This window comes from Oncorhynchus masou, chromosome 18 (assembly GCF_036934945.1).
Source record: "Oncorhynchus masou masou isolate Uvic2021 chromosome 18, UVic_Omas_1.1, whole genome shotgun sequence".
NCBI classification, from domain to species: domain Eukaryota; kingdom Metazoa; phylum Chordata; class Actinopteri; order Salmoniformes; family Salmonidae; genus Oncorhynchus; species Oncorhynchus masou.
The window spans coordinates 40,608,641-40,627,589 of NC_088229.1; the positions used below are offsets into that span (position 1 = coordinate 40,608,641).

Here is an 18,949-nt window from a genome sequence, read left to right on the forward strand (position 1 = left end):
TTCAAGTGTTGAATCATTTGAATCAGATGTGTAGTGCTAGGGCTAAAAAAACTAAACGTTTACTCGAGGACCCGACACAGAGAGTTTTGGGAAACGCTGCTCTAGACTGTCTCCAGCCGAGGTCTGGTCTGGGAGTGTTTTCAGCTTAGAAGAGGAAAGGCCCAGATAATGGCAAGGATACATGATCTCTATAGAGACTGCAGAATAAATTATTTTGTTGCCGATTGTTTGTTTAGAGCTTGGGAAGAGATGCGAACTATCAGAGGATGACACTTGCCATCATGGCTATCATGGACTGCTTTCTCTTGTAAACAAATAGACCAAAAGCCACAGGTGTTTCCCATGGTCCCATGTGGGGACACAGAGAGTCCCTGTATATCTCCATTGTGAGAGCCCCAGAAAGGATACTTCCACTCCACCAGGCTGATGCAGGCTCTGCGGATTGGGTTGTTGAGGGTGAGGCAGAACAGTGCCCTGGGCGGTCTGCTGTTGGTGGAGCCGCCCTGCTTCTTGCTCTTGGCATACAGCTGCCTCTTCCTCTGTGACAGTGAGCCTACCGGGGCGGGAGTGGCCCCAGGGACAGGGGGGCGGGCGCTCATGCTTTGAGGTGCCTCGCCCTGGGCGTTACGAGCAGCATGGATCGCGGCCTGCCAGGAGATAGTGCCGGTCTGGGGGCAGGGTTCGGGCTGCGGGTGGGAGGGGTTTTCTGACCCGAGGGCCGACGTGTCACCAGAGTGATGAGCTCTGTTGCTGCTGGCATACTGTGCCCCTGAGGACAGAAAATGGGAGAGAGAGAGGGATTGATCAGAGAAAGGTGTACGCCAGAGGGAGAGTGGGGAAGGGGAGGGGAGTGAATGATGAGACAACCAGGAGATAGAGAGTGGAAGAGAGAGAGAAAGGCATGAAATACAAACTGTATGTGAAACTCAGAAGGTTCCCTCACCAGTCTCTGTGACTATGCAGTGACACTTCAATATCCAAATAAACCTTTTAACGCTGCATGTATTTCATGCAGATCACAGGAAGATGCTACAACGTCCACAATTGAAGCCAATTGGCTTTATTTAGTATGTATGCCTAGTTATTGGTGAATCTCTTCTTAATAAAACTTGATTTTTGTTGGTCTCAGAAAACCACTACATTTAATTTATATTGGCAAACATTTATTTTGCGGTGAGCTGATTAGAATGGCAAGCTGTAATCAAAGCAATGACTTCCTTGGACAGGATAGTGATGTTGTTATTGCTTGATGAGATGGGGCTAAGCTGACCAGGGAGCATTCCCTTGACAACCAATGAAAACACAGAGGATACAGAGGAAGGCTGCTCATTGTAAGAGCCTAATAGACCATAAAGGATGCTACAAAAGAAATGGAAAAGAATGTGGAAATAATGATTTATTTCTGGTGATGACCTAATTGAATACTGTGAAATAGATCACATAATCCACTGTTGCAACAAATTAAATTGATTCAAAACTGAGTCGGACAAAATACAGTTGGATTATTGAAATCTAAATAATATCACTGCTTCCTCTCGCCTGGACTAGACTTCATATGATCACATTCCAAACTTCCATCAAATCAATCCACAAATATACCTACCTTTTTCTCAGGACTACATTTCAGAGGATTCTTCAAATATATTACGGAGACATCAGTGACGGAGACATCAGTGACGTCCACTGCTTATAAAACTATAATAATAAATGAAGATGCTTGCAGCACAAAACAAATAGAAAGCTTTGGGCTCCGGGTCACACGAGAAACACGTACGACAAGACTGACATAAGACACACACACACATATATATATATATATATATATATATATATATATATATATATATATATATATATATATATATATATATATACACACACAAGAGCGCACGGGCGTCCTCCCGACAGCGCAGCGCCCCAGTGACAACTGATTTACATCGGATTTACCTTCGGGCTGTTCCTCTGCCTCTTGCATCCTCTTCTCCACATTGAAGCACCGTTTTAATTCCAACACAGTAAAAAAAATATCAAAAAGTGTAACAATAAACGAAAGTGTTCAACAACAACATTTCATAAATCCTACAGAACCCCAGAGAGTAGCCTACACCACAAGCATCTTTGCATTGCAACATCCGGGTGTTGCGCATGATGGATCGTAGATGGATAAAATAAAGACGCCTACATTATATCCTGGATCAGTGGTCCATGGGCTAAGAGTCTCTTCGAAGTTTTTGGTTAGACTACTGAAGCAACAGGAAAACAGCTGTGACCATCCTCTCAAAACTACGCGAAGATGTGATTTTGGACCCTGTGTCCAAGGTGCGCAACGTGTCACTATTTACTCACTAATGGGCATCCCATGCTAATCCGTTTAGAGATAGCAATCTACTGTAGTAGTCTACCAGGTACGGTTGTTGTAAAAAAAAAATAATAATAATTAAAAAACAGCTTCTGAGTTGGGCCAATGCCAATCAATTAAAATTAATGTTTTGATTTAACCAGGCAAGTCAGTTAAGAACAAATTATTATTTGCAATGACGGCCTACCCCGGCCAAACCCTAACGACGCTGGGCCAATTGTGCGCCGCCCTATGTGACTCCCATTCACGGCCGGTTGTGAAACAGCCTGCAATCGAACCAGGGTCTGTAGTGACGCCTCTAGCACTGAGATGCAGTGCCTTAGACCGCTGCGCCACTCAGGAGCCCATATTATTATTATTAGGCTATATGGATGGCCATATCGCCTAATAACCATCAACAATTAACCGTAATAAATCAAACTAATAAAGTAAACTAATAAATCATGGGCCTAATATTACTATGACATCGATGTAATAACTATTATGATTATGTGTAAATTTAAGGTTAATCAATTATTGCTCAATAACGTTCCAGGGCAATCACAGAGACAAGTGTGCCTGTAGCATCGTAAATTACGTACCTGCGCTGGTGGACGCACGGCCAAACCAAATACACACCACACACCCACACACACGCTGACATCACAATAAAAATATGCATGCTTTTGGATTACTAAGGGTCACTGAGATTTGGACAATAAATGTGTTTATGGGCTTGGTAGGCTATACATGTCTTATTATAAACCAAAATTGGCAACTTTTAAGTTCAAAATTATTCGTTTTTTATATCACATAATTGAATTCCCTACATGTATATTTCACAAATGAAGTACTGTATGCATACCTTGCAGATTTCACATTTATCACGTTATTAATCATCATTCTGTCTCATTATATCAATTGGTTTTTAAAAGGCTCTATTTTTTGTCTAAAAAGCCAAATAATCATTAACCAATTATTAGTCAAACATAGCCTATGTACCAGATGTAGCTCTATCATGTAGAGGAGGACATTACGCACAGAAATTGAAGGCCTATAAAATAGGTCTACAGCAGTGGCGTGTATTCATGGGCCCAGGGGAAGCCAGTCTGCCCCAACAAAATGTACCAAGCAAAAAACATACAATCATTTATCTTTCGTCTCTGTGTTTGCTAATTGTCCTTGAATTCGCAAGAGTCTGAATGCATCTCACCGGAGAAAGCATCCGAGCGAGCGAAACAGCGCCACTCTGTCTCCGTATGTGTAGGCCATCTATCTGATGCTATCTGGTCCAAAAAAAGTATGACATTGTGGCTGCCCATATTATTGAAGTCCCTTATGGCGGCGCACAATTTGTCCAGCGTCGTCCGGGTTGTCATCGTAAATAAGAATTTGTTCTTAACTGATTTGCCTAGTTAAATAAAAAAATTAAAAAAATAAAATCAGCATTGAGCTAAACTGAGTGAGCTCAACTGTAAATGGTCCTGGCACATCAAAAAAAAGTGTCAAGGGAAGCCAGTTTGGATTTGGCTTCACTCCTATCAAATTGCATCCAGAGCATATATCATTAACAGAAACAACTTGTTGCATCTTGTTGTGTTGTTGCCCTCCAGTGGCTAGCTAGCCAACTAAAATGGTCCTTTTCCTAAATTAGCCATGGATGGAGATAGGGATTTGGAGTTGTGGTTACACTTAATTTTCCATACTGGCCAATGATTATAACTGTGATTCTGATCCAACCATTAATTCCTACATTGTGCGCCAGGCCTGGGAGTTTGGAAGTTCAATATGTAGCTAGATGTAGAAGGCCAATGTTAACTAGCTAATGTTGCCCATGAAAGGAAGTAAGGCTATCAAGCAAGTGTTTTAGCCAGGTAGCCTAGGGCAATAAAAAAATAAAAGATTGTACTATATGACAGTGTGATAGACCGTTTTGTCAACATGAAAGAGAGGAGGATGGTAATGGAATATCTCTCTCTACAAGTAGAGTGAGTCAACATGTTTTTTCTACTTACACAAACATCGCCACATCATATTTAGCTTATGTTGATTGGACTAAATTGTTTTTGGTATCTTTTAGTTGGCACTGTATTAGACGAGGTGATTTGATGTTGAAATGTTAAAGTTGAAATGGTTCAGGAAGAGTGGAGGTAGCTCCTGTTTTCTTTGCGACCTGAGGTAAACTCTCTGCGGTTCTAAATCAATAGTTCTTTAGGGGTGGGAAAATATCGGAAATATTAATTTGCTTGGCCATTCTGTAGGTCATGTAATTGTTTGTTACATGAAATATGCTTTGTGGACTTCACCTTACAGAGGTTGCTCTCCGCATTTGTGATGAAACAAAGGAATTTATTCTGCCACTGTGTCTTACTGTCTCGGCCTTAGGCCTATTTTTATCATGGTTGCAAGGTATATGAGCTCACTGTATTTATAGAGCAAACAAGGCAATTATCACAACACAGGTTGTAATGTAGCTTTTTTTCTGGCTTCCCCAGTGATTTTACCCACACGCTGCTACTGGTCTACAGTATAAAACGTATATCCTATAAAAAATAATGTAGCTTGTGTGTTATTATACCTACACATTAAACATATATTGTCTGTCAGTTGTTTTTTCAAATTTTGCCATTGATTAGGCTAATAGCATGAGGTCGTTAGGCAACATAAATTGTGTAACACTATCCCCATGATTTACCCCGGTGTCGTCGAACCCTGACCGTGACCGTAATATCATCTCCCTCTTTTTTGGGGCCACATGACACAGTTTAGGGCCCACATTCTGTAACGAACCGAAAGGAAATGAACCCTCTGTGTGTTGGACGGTTACTGGTTATTGGATTAGCCTAGGTCTACCTGTCTGCAGCTGGACTACTGTTTCACAGCGATAATCCCTTAATTATAATACTTTGTTCCCCAGTGAATTGAAGCAAAGGATGTTGTTGACCTAACTAGCCTAAGGCTACTTCAGAAAATAACTAATGACTTTCAATATCCAATTTTATCTTTTGGCCTATAGCATAGGCCTACGGGTTTAAGACTGAGTTGGAGGCCTGTCATTCACTTAAAACTAATAACGGTAGGTTTATTGACAGAACAGGTATCTCTTTTACTATGCCAAACCTCACATTGAGGTGCTTATTTCAAAAACATGTCTTCCCCCCAATGCTAAAAGATGCTTTAAATTTGAGGGTCACCAGTAGCTCCAAATTGTTTATTATAAAGGTGTTGCCACATGGATTATCGGTGTCATCGAAATATAATGCATCAGTGCCGCCTTGTGGTAAATCGTGCAGTCTACATAGTATTTGGCCCTAAGGAAAAAATATAATATTTTGCCCAGTCCGAAATAAATTCTTAGACCCTAACACTTTTCCTCGGATTAAAAGAAATTGATGAATTGGTTGGTGTGGTGATTATTTTCCACTGACAGCTGGCTATGTTGATTTAAAGAAAATATTGTTTGGGTTTTTAGAGATCTGGGTTATGATAATCCAGAGCTATGGGTTTGACGTTTTGTCATCATCAAGTTATATAGTCTACTTGGATAGACAGGCCCATAGCAAAATAGCCACCTCTCAAATGCATGAGTGTGAGCGAGCAATCATTTTTAGGCACTTGGGAAATGAGATTCAACACTGACTGGACTGATCTACAAATCACCATGAGTCATCAATAAATTATCAATAGCATTTGTATATCAGTCAATCACTCCCAATTTACAAATGATACGCTACGATTTTTACTTTTGACGCTCTCGAACACGACCAATCACTCCAACTCATTGCGGAACTAAAAGTGGGGCAGAACTATAAGGCATTGTGACCATGTCTTCCAAGGACAGTGGACATTGAGTGTTCATAGAAATTATTCCGTGTGGTAAGCATTGTATTCAAGATGGAGACCGCCAGTAAAATGAGCCTTGCAGCTCTACAACAACAAGATCCGTATATCAACAAACTTCTCGATGTTACCGGACAGGTAGCACTGTACACATTTAATTCCAAAGCAAATGAATGGGTAAGCTCGCCAAAGGAGTCGCTTGTTTCTTTCTGTTCACTAAAAGGTAGCTAGCTAAGTAACTATCAGCTACGTACAGTAGCTCGCTTGCTAGCTAGCTATCTACCTAGTCCAATATGTACTCTTAAGGAGCCTACTATAAGTTACCCTAAGGTTCAAGGACCGTAGGTTTTTGTCAGAAGAGCAAAATACTCTTATCTAAACGTGAATCGATTCTCAATTGCGATACGGTTCTAGAAACATAAAAGCCATTTAATGTTACTTTCATATCACATCAAAATAATTTCACAAATGCTAAATATACACTTACTGTACCCTGTTTTACGGTTTTTATCACAGTTTCAACTGACAGTATTTTTCAGTGACCACTTTTCTGGCGGCCTTTTTTCCCACCTTTATAAACGAGGTAGGCCAGTTGAGAACAAGTTCTCATTTACAACTGCGACCTGGCCACGATAAAGCAAAGCAGTGTGACAAAAACAACAACACAGAGTTCCACATAAACAAACGTACAGTCGATAACACAATAGAAAAATCGATGTACAGTGTGTGCAAATGTAGAAGAGTAGGGAGGTAAGGCAATAAATAGGACATAGAGGCGAAATAATTCAAATGTAGCATTGACACTGGAGTGATGATGTGCAAGTCGAAATACTGGGGTGCAAAAGAGCAAGGAGGATAAATAATTACACACATGAATTCGGAGCATGATAGCTAATTAGCACTGTCTTCTGTTTGTAAACACGCACTGTAATATGACCGTGTGGGAACCCTAACCCTATAAATGTGTGTATCAATTTAACCTTTTGTTTTTTTGCCAATTATTTCTCCCTGGTATGAAAGATAAGGTCCTTATGCTTCCAAAACCGTGCCGCTAGCGATGCGTGTTAATCTTCAGACTGACTGTCAGGGCTCCTAACAAAACTTCCCCATACAGAACAAGATGCCTTCGTCCAATGACTTTTAGCGTTATGCTCAAGGGCTAACTATTTACTCTACTTAATTTATCACAGAGACCTTAAAAATAGGCTTTTCATTAAGCAATCTAGCTAACTAAATACAGTACCAGTCAGTTTGGACCCACCTACTCATTCCAGGGTTTTTCTTTATTTTTACTATTTTCTACATTATAGAATAATAGTGAAGACGTCAACTATGAAATAACAAATGGAATCATGTATTAACCAAAAAAGTGTTAAACAAATCAAAATACTCACTTCAAATAATATTTTTGCAGGAATCTCCTTGCGAATGATTTTGCCGAAGATTGTATCACCGCCGGGCTGGGCAACCTGAGCTTTTGCTATCTTGCGTGGCTACTTTGAAGAATCTCAAATATAAAATATTTAGATTTGTTTAACCATTTTTTTGGGTTACTACATGATTCCATATGTTATTTCATAGTTTTGATGTCTTCACTATTCTACAATCTAGAAAATAGTAAAAAATAAAGAAACCCTTGAATGAATAGGTGTGTACAAACTTTTGACTGATATTGTAGATAACTACACACCTCTAGCTAACGTTAGCTATATCAAGCCAACATGCATGTTCCTGCTGGGTTGTGTAGCAAATAGATTTTAAGAGTCTTTGGTTGTTGGCAGAGCCATCTATTAAATGATGGGGCAACATTTAGAGTTCTGCCTAAATAGACATACCCAAACTGAATTACTTTTCATGAGATTGACATAAACATTAACAGGTAATGTTGCATTTTTTAAATTTATTTTTTATGTCTGGAACTCCGTTTTTTGGAAGATGTATTATTTTTTATTGCTGAGGTGTACTCACTTTTTGAGGACACAATCTCAAGTACATAGATATGATTTTGCATAATATTTGTACTATGATTTCTTTCCCTGTTCAAAAGTGTGGCTAGAGGGCTTGAAATGACTGAAATGCTTTCTAGATATAATAACAATCAAATTGTAAATAACTTACTATACGATCTATCATACCTGTCAAATAAATGTCATGCTTAATGACAGGACAATATCTTCACTTTCTTATAACTGTCGACAGAATTCTCTCCTAAACGTCCACAGAGCGGCTGAGAATCCATTCAAATGTGTGCAAACTTGTCACAACTTCAGCTTTTAAGCACAAAGTGATTATGTGCTGTTCTTTAAATTCTATGAAAATATGTTGTATTTTTTCATGTTGAGAGCTCTAAATCTGACTGAGAATATCACAGTGAGATGAAACCACAATGGCTGGACTTGCTAGACTGTCACTGTCAATTTGATAATAGATTCTTTGTGTGGTTAGGCCAGAAAATGACAAATGCAAATTTGGGGTTGGAAAGCTGACACTTAAAGTCAGCTCTGCTTGGGGAGTGGTAACTGAGAGCAGACACATGGGGCTTTTTGGTATTCACAGAGTGCCTTGTACACAAATGTCAGTCGGAGCCAGTTCAGAACTGCTCAAAGTTCCCCATATGTTTAAGAGAGTTTGGCCAGGTTTTAGAACGGCTGCCATGTTAGGGGCTGTTCTAAGTTAGCTAACTTAAAACCAGTTAGTTTGTAGATAAATATTATCTAGTTCGCAAACATTAGTTAAGTACCAACGCTGTAAGCTAGCTAGCAATCAGGGCCCCGTTCAGCAGGACACAACGGTGTGCAATGTTTGATTTAATGGTAACAGTGTTGTTCTGAAGGATCACTTCACGCAGCTGCAATTTTTTTATGTGGTTTCACACACAATATTTCACAGCCATTTTGATCAGGATCAAACCATACCTTATGCTGCGTTCACGTCATGTCAGAAACTCTGAGATTTTCGACTTGCTTACTCGTTGTAGAAAGATGATACCTGAATTTCCCAATTGGGAAGTATCAGAATCAACCAATGGGAAGCTCGATGCAAATAATTTGCATTCATTTTAACTCCGTTTCCGACAAGACGTGAACGCAGCATTAATCTCAGTTAACCCAGAACTGAAGTCTTGCGTAACTGGTCAGATGCTCGATAAAGGTCTGGGTCCATAAGAGAAGATTGAGAACGAGGATTGGAACCAGAACTAATAGCTCCACCCTCTCTCTTTGCAAGTCTATAGGCCAAATGTCCCATCCCCTTCCGAGATTCGGAAGATGCTAAAACCTGGGAAATCGTGATTTGTCGAAAGCACAGGAACTAATGCTGCTTGTCGTCTCATGCATCCCGTTGTATCATGACATATCTACGGTACCGTTTTAAGTATTCTGTCCACGAAAGATTAACCACACCTTAAAGACGGTTGAAGAACCCTTTAGGGGAAGCTTGTCATTCAGTACAACCGTAATAAAAGGTTTAATAAATTGAAAGCAACCCAGACCAAATATCAGATTTTTTTTGCATGTTTTGGTTATTCTTCTTGTACTTGATGATTGATTCATGTTCATCGAGTTAAAGTTGTCATTTTTCTGCGCAATTTCTATTTCAGGAAAAGACCGAAATTGAGGGCACCTTATTTGTTTATGCAAGGTAATTTATTTGTATCAGATATGTGGTGACCTTTTTTAAATGGGCCACTGTTGTAAAGATGCTAAACTGACCCCTTTTTTATATGTGGTTGTCTCACCACCTGTCCTCTCTCCTTGATATAGTTGCCTTTTTATATTGTCCATATGTCTATGCCTCCCTAATTGATCTCTTCTTCTCTCCCCTAACCCCCACCCCTCCCTCTTACTCTCTTTATCTTAATCATTCTCTTTGCTTTTCTTTTTTTGAGTCGTGAAAACATGTAGCCTAATAATCCGTCTCCATTGCTCTCAATAACCTATCCACAGGTCTGCTTCCCCTCATCATGGCTTCACAATCATGAATCGGCTGAGCACAGAGAATCTAGTGGAGCCCATCAACAAAGACCTTGAGTTTCAGCTTCAAGACCCCTTCCTGCTGTACAGAAATGCTAACTGTGAGTAGGATAGTCCATTTGTCAGTCTTATCATTGGAATGTGATACAAAACGAGGCAACGGTGTGCTTTAGGACCATGCGGACGCCTCCGAGCAGTCGGGTAGGCTGTTTGGAGTGTTAATCCAACTTGTGAGGAGAAAAAAATATGGGTGTATTTGGCTATGCACTGCCGTTTAGCATGCTACACCTCGGTAGTGTTTGCTATGACTTGGGAGTGCAGCGCATCGCGGTTGTTATGGAAGCGGGCCAAAAGGAATTGACAACCCAAACCATTCCGCAGGCCGGATAGAAATGTGTCATGGGCCGGATCGTGGGCCTTGTTTGACACGTGGTCTACACGAAATATTCTGAGAAAGTGTGGGGATGAGAAGGGACATGTTTAGGTAAACCTAACTATAGGGCGATTCCACACCAGCGGGAACAGATTGTTCTGGTAATTCTCACATGGGAACTTCATTGGAAGGAGGGATGTTTAGTATTCTTTTTACATTTGTATCATATAACTTTTTTTTTTTTTTAAGAATGATGAAATTGGTTATTTTAGGCCCTCTATAGACCTATACACGCCTCCTGTAAGACCCTATGATCTGTGAACATTCTGGTGCTCGTTATACTTATTATAGTGTGTTCTAAAAATATGGAATATGTTTAGATTTTTTAATACTGTTTTCACATTCATTTATTAAATGTAAAAAATATTTATATCTACTTTAAAAATTTAAAAAATATAGATGTTGTTTGTGACAATATACTCTTCAAACACGTCACATTTCCAGAGTGGGCTCTCTGGTACATTTTTAATGACATCACTCATTTTATACATAGAAATTGACATATGTCATTAACCAATCACAGCCCTCCTTTAGGATTGCACAGTTTGAGTTCCCTTTGAATCTATTTTCTCATTCACTGTGTTGGTGGTGCTCATAAAATGCATCATGCCTTCAAAATTAGCCGAGAGCCCACTCTGGGGAAATTTGATGTACTTGTAAACTGTTCCAAACCAAATCAAACGGTTTCATTTTGAGATGAATAAATGAATGTGAAACGTTGTATATCAGAATCAAGACGTACTCCATACTTTAGAGAACACTATAAGAATTCTAAAGACACAAAGATGTCTGTATCATGTATGGTCTACAAATGGCCTAAAATGGCCACTTTCATCATGATTTTCAACAACAACAAAAAGTGATACAAACGTATAATGCATTTCAAACATTCTTTCTCCAAATGTGAGAATTGCCAGGAGAATCTGAGGCACCACAAATATGTTCCTCTCCCGCTGGCACGGAATCACCCTATATATCTATTAAAAGAGCTGCTGGTGTATATATTTTGTATTACTAGGCTAAATTTAGCTTTGAATGTGCTGTTTATTTAATTCGCTCCAGATAAATAATGAAGACCATCAATGTTTTATAAACACCTTTCTTTTTTTGGAATGAAGTTGCAGAGCACTGCTTGCACACAGTCAGTAAAGGTCTGTCAAACTGTGTTAAATTCAAAGGAGAACTTGAACTCTTCCAGACTCTTTTGATGACGAAGGTATGACGTCTTCGACTGCAATCCCATCATAAAATCGACTTTTTCATCTTCCTGTTTAGTCCTAAGGAAAATGAAAGGACCCTGTCTGTGCAGCAGACATACACGTACAGACGTACAGGGAAATAAGTCTTAATTTACACATGCCCCCTCTGACATAATGCCACCTCTTTAATATTCTGCTATGCTGACCCCTGTGTAGAGATGCATGCACACAAATGAATCAGATGAACATTGACCACATGCTAAACACACTAGCCTTCCAGTTAGACTTGCCTCTAAAAGCACTCAGCAGACCTCCTCGCAGGGTCCTCTGGAACATGACCTTCCCCTTGTGCCGGAGGTCACGCCGAGGCTGACCGGGCGCGTCGAGCAGAAGCATCTCCTCTGACGGGTCTCCTCCGCCCATGGCCTTGCGCTAACACGGGTTCCACCCAACCCAGGAGCTCTGTCTGAGGGGGAGAAAAACGTGTCCCTCTGGCACCAGGGCCTCTTGTGTTCCGGAGCTGCCTGGAAACCACCTCATGGATGGGATGGATACAGTACGTCTGCTCTCGGTGGTAGTTCTGTAGGCGTCTAATCCAGTCATCCAGAGGGGAAGCAGTTTTATCTGACTGGAACCCTGTGACTCCTCCCCAGTAGTCGAGTGCCTGCAGGCCAGTTGGGAGAGGATGCAAAGAATATCATGAACAAGTGTGTTTGGGAGGGAGCGTGTTCTTGGCTGTCCTTGTGACTGTGAAGGGATTGTGACTTGCCATTTTGTTTTGGCGTGATTTTGACCGTTCAGGTTTGTGTCCTGCCGTTGCTCTCGTTGCACACATCTGTTAGTGGAGGGGTTGTGTCAGTGCTTCATGTTAGAAAATGCGGCCTTTTTACACACACCTGTTTACACGTCCCAGAGTTCCCCAGGTAGCTGTAGAAACACTCCCGTTGCTAGGTTACCAGCCTCTGAGGGGAAACCTGGCAAGAATCTCTTCTCACACACACGTATGCAACGTGACACTCCTGTCACACGCTGTTGCCTCAAAGTTGCTGAACCATCCATTTCCTACAACCTCCCTCCGCCTAAGGGATGCATCCTAGCGCCAGTGAACCTTCCGCCTGTCATTTAAAAAATATTTCCCTCTTTTTCGCTGTGTTCCTCCTACAGTGGGTATATACAGCATCTGGTTCTACGATAAGAAGGACTGCCAGCGCATCGCTCAGCTCATGGTGAAGTGAGTATGGCCCGTGTGAAACACACCACCACTAACTCACAGCTATGAAAACCACCGTCACCCACACCGCTGCAGGGAGTTATTTAGCACGTTACAGATATGACATTGGATTGTGTGTTTTAGTGGGTTTTTTCCCCCACTGATTTGCGAGGGTGTTTGTGTCTTTTATTGTGTCTGTCCTCCAGAATTGTGAAGCAGGAAGCAATGCAGGCCCACCGGGGCTCCCCAGAGAGGGCCAACATCCCTGGGAGGACCAATGGCTGCGCAGAACCTCGCCCCATCGACATCCTGGAGCTCCTCAGCAAGGCCAAGGATGAATACCACAGGGTGAGAGACTGTCTTTATCGTCAAGTCGTCGCCCAGGACTCTATTGGGGGAAATGCGTTACAAAAGTATTGCGTTACATAATCAGATGACTTTTAGGAGTAACAAAAGTAAAGTAACGCCTTACTTTTTCAAATTTGGTCGTATTATTAAAGTTTATTTGTCAAACAACGCGTGACCAGAACTGGCGGCTTAAGAAAGATTTTGAATGAAAAGATATGAAAGCTGTACAGATGTCTTACAGTATATATGGCTAACTAAGCAGCCCATATGATAGTGCAGTACTTGTAGACTAGTACAGGAAAGCAGCACCACCGATGAAAGGAGAAACCAGCGATCAAACCCGAGTTAGTAATCTTTGGTAGAGGGCACAGGGATCGCCTTGCTCCCTCCGACAGTCAAACAAACGGAGATTGAGATTTTTTTTTCATGAACCTAACACAAAGTAATATAACGTATCCCTTTCCACCCAAAGTAATATTGTTAAGTAACTTTACTTTTGTTAAACGTGACCAGTTAATATATCACTTTTAAGTTACAAATCCCAACACTTCCACAAACGCACGCGAACACAGTCCAGAAAATAGTATTGTTTGACGGACTTTACACATACATCACTAATTAGAGTGCGATTTAAAATCCTGATTTATTTTGTGCAGCCAGCTGTGGATGGGGTAGCAATGTCCCCCTTCTTTTTCTCTCTCTCTCGTAGTCAAGTGAAGAACTCACTCACTGTCTGTCTGTTTACTTACTCTTTATTGGTATCACTCTCTTTCTGTAGATCTTAGTCCTGTTGCCCCAAGTGTTTTTCATTGTTTTAAATGCTGAGATTGCTCACAGCCCTCCCAATTTACATTAGTCCAGCGTTTCCCAAACGCTGTCCTCTGGACCCCGAGGGGTGCACGTTTTGGTTTGATGATGAGTTGATCATTTGGATCCGCTGTGACTCACTAGGGCCAAAACCAAAACGGGGTCTAATTCTGCATTAGACGGGAAACACTAGTTGGAATGTCAAAATGATACATGTGTGATTTATTTTGTGCGTTAACTAGATTCAGACGGGTGAAACTGAGATGTCCGTTACTGCTGAGCAGGGGTTGAACACAGAGACGCTGAAAACAGCCGGCGCTGCTACAGAGCGCGCTCCCAGTGCCCCACCGCCAGAAAAGGTACAGCACCACATTCTGCCTGAGATGAATGCACTTTGTCTGATAACACGCTACCTGTAACAAGTGTTCTCTCGCATGACTGAAATGACTCTTACTTGTCAGTCATAATAGTGTTGTTTCATATGGACTATTAACACTGTATTTGCAGAACTCCCACTCTGGCCAGAGGCAGATCACTGTGGAGGAGCTGTTTGGCAGTTCTCTACCCAAGGAGACCGGCCTGCTGCCAGCCATGCCAACCCAGAGTTCCACAGACCCTGCTGCTCCGAGCCCCGCCAACTTCCTCCAGGCCCAGCACTACACTCCATCCATACCCTTCCAGCCCTTACTGGCACCCCGCCTCACAGCAGCCCCAGTGGGCAACAACCGGCACCTGTCCTCTAGTCTGATCCCCCTGATGGAGGCCAGAGGTGGCCCCAGCCCAGGCTACACCCTCCACGCCAGCCCCGTGTTTCCCGGTGGACCTCAAGGGGAACTCCAGCACTCTATGTCTCCGCTGTTGGTCGCACCACCTGGGGCTGAGGCTCGCGGTCCCCCCCCTGGCCCTCCGTTGACTTACCTGGGGCAGGATCTCCTGGGCACACTGAAACCCAGCCCCTCTGATCTCCACAAGCCCGTCCTCGCACCCAGCTTCCTGCCCAGCCCGCTGGCCACGCCCCAGAGCTTCAGAGAGCAAATCCCCAATACTGCTGCCATCTGCAGCATTCCCACAGGCCCTGTGCAGGTAGGTAGCTGCCTTTGCCCCTGTTATTTCGTTGTGATGCGGACTTTGTGTAATCTGTCATTTCTGAAGGGCTCCCTTTCTTGTCTTTCTCAGCCACAGAGTAAAGAAATGGATGTGTTCGCTCAGTCTCAGAAACCATCGAAAACCATGCCTGTTAGTATGATTTTGCTATCATGATGTAGATGGCTTTGATTGTACAGGCAGTTCTTTACATAGTTGAAATGAAATCTTACCATGTCCTCTTCCTGCCCTCTCTCTTTCTCTCACCCATCCAAGGCTGTTCCTATAAAGGCAGGGCTTGTGATACCGGGGGCGGGTGCTTCACTGACGGGGGAGGAGCGCTCAGTGCTGCTCTCACCGAGCGCCTTTCAGCATTCTGTTGCCAAGACAACGGAACTGCAGAGGCAAGCTGCTCCTCCCTCCCCTCCAGCAGCAGCCACAGGGGCTGTGGAGCCCCCCCAATCCCCCTGCAACAGGACCCAGCTGCAGGACACACTCATCCACCTCATCAAGGTACAGAGAGAGCTGAAGCTTTTTTCTTGTGTTTGAAGGCTTTCGTCATGTTCAGGGGTTTTCTACTGTAGATTTCATCTGGCTGCTGTTGACATTTATGAAATGCTCATGAACGGCGTATGAATGTGTTATGCATGGGTTATGAATTATGTTAGGAATTCCTTCTGTATGTACCTAAATCTAATACTTGAGAAAGCGAGTGAACTGAAGCAGTTGACGTCTGGGAACTTGTTTGTACTGTTATACAAAATGACTGGAAGATAAGTCTTCTCTCTCTCTCTCCTGTGTTTGTGCCCTGTGCAGAATGACCCAGCGTTTCTCAGTGCCATCCACGAGACTTACCTCCAGATTCTCTCTAAGGACCTGAGCAACGTCAAGCTATAGCTTTAGTCCAGACATGGGGCTGGGCCGGAACGTCAGGACAGAGGCACAGCCACCAGCCAACCTAAGCTACAGGTACTGAACCACTGGGTGGGATCTGGGACTGCTTCTGCTGCCACCGGCTATGTATAGAAACACAGACACTGGCTCTGTTCCTCTGGAGCAGCTATGGGGACTGCAGGAGGACTCAAACCCAGGAGGCTCACTCATATGGCTCTGCTACCCTATGTAGAGAAAGTTAAAGGGAGATGTTACGCTTGACAGTAGTGTCAAATCATGTACGCACTCTAGAAAGAAATATTGTTCCTCTCTTCTGTGGATGAGAACTAGACAAAACCCCTAAGGAGGGTAAACCCTCATCTCTGTTTGGGTCAGGGGTTAGGACTTGCTGTGCAAGCCAAGCTTTATTCAACTCCACTTCCTTGTTCTGCCCTCGGGAATAGCTGTGATTCTCCACACACATGTGCTTTGTTCTCTCTCCTCTTTTTCAGTCTCTGTTCTTTCTTTTTTTTCTCTGTCCTTTGCTCTCACCCCATTCACCACCAAGCCTCTGTCACTATGCCTGTTAAGGGACGTGTGCAATAGAATGCAATGCCTTCTGGGAGAATACTGTTTACTGATTCTTAAGTGTCTCCCCCCCCCCAAGGGTCTAAACAGAGAATTGTTGTATTAATTTAGGCCCTATTCTGTGGGTTTTGCAGTAAAGTCTACTGCAGCACTGAACCTGAGCTAACTGCATTCAACGGGATCGTCTTGTTTAACACATATGTTGTCACTCTGCAGCCAACCGCTCAAAGGGACTAGCATGTCATAACAGGTTGTGTCAGTGTGTATGTATTTGTTTTTGTAGGTCAGGTAGTTTTTTTAATGTGTTTGATAATGTCACCCCTGTACACACATCTGACCTTGTGCCATACTGCCAATCTATGTTCACATTATTTTGATCACACACAGCATGTATTTCTGTTTGGCTGCAATCAATCACACATTTTGATTCCGATTGACGGAATGAATGAATGGCGGCGTTGCGCTATAGACATGGGAAGCAATTGAGAACATCCTCTAGACAAATAACTGATCAACACATTATGTTGTCTAAGGAATATTTGTTTTTGACCTCGTCTTGGGATTTATTTCTGCCAGTAAGTATATGTGAGTTTCTTCGGGAGGTAAGAAGAGAACCTCTGACTTGATGCACTTTGTTTTCACGTCAAACGAAAATGTCAGTAAAAAGCATTTCATGAGCAGTTTGTGACTCCTTTGGTTCCTCAATACGTTTAAAAATATATATATATCATAGTACTTAATACATGTTGATTGGTGTGTTTTCAAAGTGTACGTATTATTTAGTCACAGGCTCTATACTGGTGGAGAAAAGAGGTAAGACTCAGAGATAAAAAAAACATTTTAAAACCAGTATGATTTTTAAGATTGGTCAGTGCCAGTGTAATGATGAGTAAACATGTTATTTGGTGTCTTTTAAGAACAGCATCCGTTTTTAATTTGTTTTATTCTGTCACTGTGTACTTCTGTTTTACTATTTTTATCATATTAAAGTGAAGTTTTCTCTGAAGCTATTTACATTTTTTTGCTCAAAAAAATGACTTTTCTTGGTCAATAAAACACAAATGATTCCCTGTTTTGACCATTGCAGTCATTACATCCAGCAATGTCAAACAGTGAGGCAAATGCTGACACCAGTGGTGCATCTCAGTAGTCCAATGTAGTTTTCTCTCCTTGTTTCCTGTCCTTCATCTGCTCTAATCTGACCAGAGTTTTTCACATCAGTGCAGATGAAGGAAAGGAGACAAAGAAAGGAGTCTTTTGGATGATTGAGATGCAGCTCAAGTAATGGCATAGATGATGCATATCTGGATAAAGCCGCTAGAGGGCAACAGGGTTCAGTGTTTGACAAAATATGACATTTCCAATGCAATGACCAGTCCCAGTTGCCAAATGCCAGTGTTCTTTACTGCACTACACACAGTATGCCCCATTCATCCATAGCCTTTGTTTTATACTGTATAGCAGTGGCCATCTTTAAAAATTATACACTGCTCAAAAAAATAAAGGGAACACTAAAATAACATACTAGATCTGAATGATTGAAATATTCTTATTAAATACTTTTTTCTTTACATAGTTGAATGTGCTGACAAAATCACACACAAATTATCAATGGAAATCAAATGTATCAACTCATGGAGGTCTGAATTTGGAGTCACACTCAAAATTAAAGTGGAAAACCACACTACAGGCTGATCCAACTTTGATGTAATGTCCTTAAAACAAGTCAAAATGAGGCTCAGTAGGTGTATGTGGCCTCCACGTGCCGGTATGACCTCCCTACAACGCCTGGGCATGCTCCTGATGAGGTGGCGGATGGTCTCCTGAGGGATCTCCTCCCAGACCTGGACTAAAGCATCCGCCAACTCCTGGACAATCTGTGGTGCAACGTGGCATTGGTGGATGGAGCGAGACATGATGTCCCAGATGTGCTCAATTGGATTCAGGTCTGGGGAACGGGCGGGCCAGTCCATAGCAATGTGTTCCTCTTGCAGGAACTGCTGACACACTCCAGCCACATGAGGTCTAGCATTGTCTTGCATTAGGAGGAACCCAGGGCCAACTGCACCAGCATATGGTGTCACAAGGGGTCTGAGGATCTCATCTCGGTACCTAATGGCAGTCAGGCGAGCACATGGAGGGCTGTGCGGCCCCCCAAAGAAATGACACCGCACACCATGACTGACCCACCGCCAAACCGGTCATGCTGGAGGATGTTGCAGGCAGCAGAACGTTCTCCATGGCGTCTCCAGACTCTGT

The 18,949-nt window shown here is 42.3% G+C and overlaps 1 protein-coding gene across 2 annotated transcripts; it reads left to right on the forward strand.

Moving 5' to 3' along the window:
* Positions 1 to 6,119: 6,119 nt before the first annotated feature.
* dcp1a (decapping mRNA 1A) lies at positions 6,120 to 17,696 on the forward strand. Of its 2 annotated transcripts, XM_064923313.1 has the most exons (11): positions 6,266 to 6,355; positions 9,404 to 9,538; positions 9,777 to 9,817; positions 10,123 to 10,250; positions 12,946 to 13,012; positions 13,198 to 13,339; positions 14,389 to 14,505; positions 14,654 to 15,229; positions 15,323 to 15,382; positions 15,506 to 15,742; positions 16,046 to 17,696. In XM_064923313.1, the coding sequence occupies exons 2-11, from the start codon at positions 9,491 to 9,493 to the stop codon at positions 16,124 to 16,126; spliced, it is 1,497 nt and encodes a 498-aa protein (XP_064779385.1). In that variant the 5' UTR covers positions 6,266 to 6,355; positions 9,404 to 9,490; the 3' UTR covers positions 16,127 to 17,696. The 2 variants fall into 2 exon arrangements, with proteins under 2 accessions (XP_064779384.1, XP_064779385.1); XM_064923312.1 differs by lacking the exon at positions 9,404 to 9,538 and having other exon boundaries at positions 6,120 to 6,355.
* Positions 17,697 to 18,949: the final 1,253 nt, after the last annotated feature.